Source organism: Elephantulus edwardii, unplaced genomic scaffold (genome assembly GCF_000299155.1).
Source record: "Elephantulus edwardii isolate Elephantulus edwardi_28Jun2011 unplaced genomic scaffold, EleEdw1.0 scaffold00086, whole genome shotgun sequence".
In the NCBI taxonomy this organism is placed as follows: domain Eukaryota; kingdom Metazoa; phylum Chordata; class Mammalia; order Macroscelidea; family Macroscelididae; genus Elephantulus; species Elephantulus edwardii.
In genome coordinates, this window is record NW_006399836.1 from 9902965 (window position 1) to 9906910 (window position 3946).

A 3946-nucleotide genomic window follows, 5' to 3' on the forward strand; every position below is an offset into this window, starting at 1 on the left:
CAAGAGCCCCTTGCCACAGCTACTGCAGCAGCCCATTTTGCTGAATGGCTTCCTCGTTTCTGTTGACCCTCTACCTTCCCAAGCATGAGATAGATAATAGGATTCCAGAAGAATTGATACCTGTGAGCTATGGTGTTGGAGAAGAGCACCGCCACAAAGAACAAAACAGGTCTTGGGAAAAGTGCTTGGCCAGAGTGCTTCTTGGAGGCAGAGACGGAGAAGCTTCATCACACATACTTTGGGCATATTGCTAGGAGAGGCTATTCCTTGGAGAGGGACATCTTGTTTGGAAAAGTGCAAGACGAAGATCCTCGATGAGATGGACTGACACAGCGACTGCAGCAATGGGCTTAAGTGTGTCAGAGATTGTGAGGACGGCACAGGACAGGCCAGGGTTCAGGTCTGTGTTCAGAGGGTTGCCGTGTGTCACACTTGACTTGGTGGCACCTAACAACATGTACATAGTTGAGAGCTCTTGTGGCCTGATAGTTAAGAAGCTGCACTGTAATCCCAAAAACGCACGGTTCAAATCCACCAGCTGCTCAGCCACAGGAAGGCTGGGCAATCTCCTGTGTGATTAACTGCCTCTGCGAACCCACTGGAGGGTCAGCTATGGGCTAGCTCTGACTCAAAGGCACACAACAACAACAACATACGGGCAAGCAGAGGGAATATTTTTAAGGAACTGGCTCATGTGACTGCAAGGGGCTGGCAAGCCAGATTCTGTAGGGCAGGTGGCAGGCACGGTGCTGTCCTGAGGCAGAAACCTTTTTTCAGAAAACCCTGGGTTTTGCTCTTGAGGCCTTCAGCTGGATGAGGACCACCCACATCACTGAGGGTCACCTTCTTTCTGTAAACGTCAGCTACTGCTGAGTGTTGTTATATCTACACAGTGCCTTCAGAGCTGCGTCTAGACTGGGGTTGGACCGGACAGCTGTGCAGTGTAGTCCAGCCAAGATGGCAGGAGAAATTAACGATGCCACATGGTCTAGGCTTTTCAAAGGGCCATGCGGGGTCAGGATTGAGCCCTGGTGACCGACCTGCATGGTGGAGACTCTGACATGGCTGTCCCTTCTCTCTCTTCAGGGTGACTCTGGTGGGCCCCTGGTATGTAAGGAGCCCAGTGGCCGCTGGTTTCTGGCGGGGCTGGTCAGCTGGGGCTTGGGCTGTGGCCGGCCCAACTACTTCGGTGTCTACACTCGCATCACGGGCGTGATTGGCTGGATCCAGCAGGTGCTGACCTGAGCAGCTGTCATGTGACATAGCTGAGACCCAGGCCCTGGACTCGGAGTCCAGGACACCCAGCAGGTGTGGGAACAAGTATTCTGGGGGAGGTGAGAGGCCCTATCCACTCCCCCCTGTCTGCTCCAAGAGGACACAGGCTCAGTGCTATCCACTAATAGTCAGGAATCTCCCAGGAGGCCATGGAGGACACCAGGCCTGGCTGGGGTCACATCCAGCCCTCCAGCAGCCCCCCACCACACCACACCACATCACACCCCATGCCTTCTCAGTCTCTTCCTCCTCCGTCCACCACGGTCCTGGAGGGAAGCAATTCAGCAGAATGTACTGCTTGTGGTACCAGCCAGGAAGTCCCTCCGTGCCACCATGCGAAGCTGGGGTGGAAGGGGTGTCCAGAGGGGCACCTCAAAGCCCTCAGGACAGCCAAGTGGGCCAGCTGCCACCAAAGCCAAAGGTGGGGACCCTGAGCTGAGGGTCCTCGCCCACCTCTACCTGCCAGCTGAGCCTCTGTTGCCCAGACTCTCACCTGGAGGCGAGCTTGGCCACCTTGGGGAATAAAGCCACCTGCCCCAAAGTCTTGCTGTGGTTTTCAATGGGGCTCCTGCCAGCTTCTTGCCCTCGATAGCACCAGACTGGTTTCCAGCTCAGCCTGGTCCTCAGCAATCCAGCAGGCTTGCTGAGGGGGCATGGGGCAGCTGCTGAGAGCTGGGCCTTGGGAGTCTGCTGGGGGTCGCAGAGGGGGAAACTCCAAGAGGCAGTGAGCTGGTGACCCTCAGGACAGAGTGAGGGGTGGGGCAAGGGATGGTCATCCTTTGGACCCACCCCACCCCACCCCCAGGCAACTGATGCCCAGAGACGCCTCCAGATGAAATTGGGGCCAGGACAGAGGCATTTGGTGGGGGGGCCTTTCTCCAGGGTCCCTGTCCACGGACTCTCCACACTACACTCATTCGCTGAGCCTTTTATACAACAGCAGGGCGCACGGGGGTGGGGAGTGGGCGGTGGTCATGAATAGTTGAAAAGGCCAGTGATTCACTGGGTGGGGGCAGGGAGAGGATGAGCCATCCAGATGTCCAGCGGGCGCGACGGCCGAAGGCGGAACTGCTGCCCGGCCTGGGAGCTCCAGGGAGGGTGTCACGAGCTGAGAGGGAGATGTTCAGAAGGTGGGTCGCTCCAGAGAAGTCAGGTGACAGGGCCCTGGGAGCAGGACAGGCTGGAGGCGTGGCCAGAGGGGCGTGGCCTCAGTGGCCGAGGCGGGGGTTGGGCCAGGAGACCTGGAGGGTGTGTGGCCACGGCAACAGAGGGCACAGACTGGAGTTCAAGGGTAAAACTCATTCTTGAAGCTCCCACCCCCACTTCCACCCCAGCCCTCCGCACAGTGGGAAGACAGACTTCAAGGGATTCCCGCTAGGTGGTTTTTTTCAGATCTGGAGCTGGCGGAGGGGAAGCTGCAGTTAAAGGGGGCGTCCAGCCCCGGGGAGAGGCGCTGTCCCAGCAGGCAGGGCAGTGAGGTGGTCCCTGTGCATGGAAGAACCTGAGAGCGAGGGTGGTCCACACATTGTCACCTGGGGTACTTGGCTAAAACGCAAACCTGGTAGATGAGGTTCGCTGTTGGAAGCCACCGGCTGCTCTGCGGGAGGCCGGCAAGCTGCATCCATGTGTGTGGCCTTGGCCACCCTCGGGGGCAGCACCACCCTGGGCTAGTCACAATGGGTCACAGATAAAGCTGACAGTAGTGGACCGAGTTTTCAGAAGGAGGAGTGAGGTGGGGTGGTAAGATGGGGGGGGGTGGTAAGCTACAACCTGTACCTCCCACAGCCCCCCAAAAAACTTTATAGTAGCAAAAAGTGAGGCCAGCTTCCCTGAAGGCAGGTGAAGAGGGAGACCACCCAGACCACTGACCTGACCCCATGAAAGTCACAGCAAGGCATCACTGCTTTGCTTTGGGGACATAGGGAAGCTAAGAGCTAGGCTGGAGGGCCTGGGCCCAGGCGGGCAGAAGAGCAGAGCCCTGAGGGCCCAGTGACAGGGCTGGGAGTGGGGGAGAAGGCTTGCCTGTCCCCAGTCCTGGGACCTAGGACTTGGGGCCTGACAGGACATGGGTGGCAGGAGCAGGGAGGGCCAGGGGCAGCCAAGGAGTCTTGGGGCTCCCTGGGGAGGCTTCAGCCACAGTGGAGGCTGTTTTAGGGTGCTCAGAGTGAGTAGAGGGGCAAACGGGGGGTCCACAGGATGGGCAAAAGCTGGCCAAGATCAGGCCTCCTAATTCATCGAGGGTCTGGGTTCCCAGCCACCAGCATCTCTATACTGGTGGGGCTGCCAAGAGACTACAGAGTGTTGGGCCTTGCTTGGTTTAAGCCTTCTTTTTAAAGATAAGGACACAGGCCCAGAGAGTGGCAGGTGCTTGACAGAAGTCCATCAGGGCTGAATGCTCAGGACCTAGCCCCTGGCTTTGATACTGTCATACCAGCTGCCCAACATGTCTGCCGCCGGGTAGAGGACACACTTGAGTGGCAGGAGGATAAGGTCTCTGGACTTTAGGGAAAAGCTCTGGGACCTTGAGCTATTCTGTCCCACCTCAAGGTTAGCCCCCTATCCCCAGAAGGGACTCAAGAAAAAGGGAAGCGGGAAGGACTGTTTCTTCTGGTTTTATTACATGGTGAGGTCTGACACAGCTGAGAAGCAAGTCCCCATCCCAGGAAGTCAC

The 3946-nt window shown here is 57.7% G+C and overlaps 1 protein-coding gene across 1 annotated transcript in view; it reads left to right on the top strand.

The window, feature by feature from the left end:
* TMPRSS6 (transmembrane protease, serine 6) overlaps window positions 1–1339 on the top strand; it is a 55516-nt gene extending 54177 nt beyond the window's left edge. The window contains exon 17 of the mRNA XM_006890149.1: window positions 1087–1339. Within this exon, the coding sequence (XP_006890211.1) occupies window positions 1087–1245 (159 nt within the window). The 3' untranslated portion in view covers window positions 1246–1339. The remainder of the gene's footprint in view (window positions 1–1086) is intronic.
* The last annotated feature ends 2607 nt before the right edge of the window (window positions 1340–3946 follow it).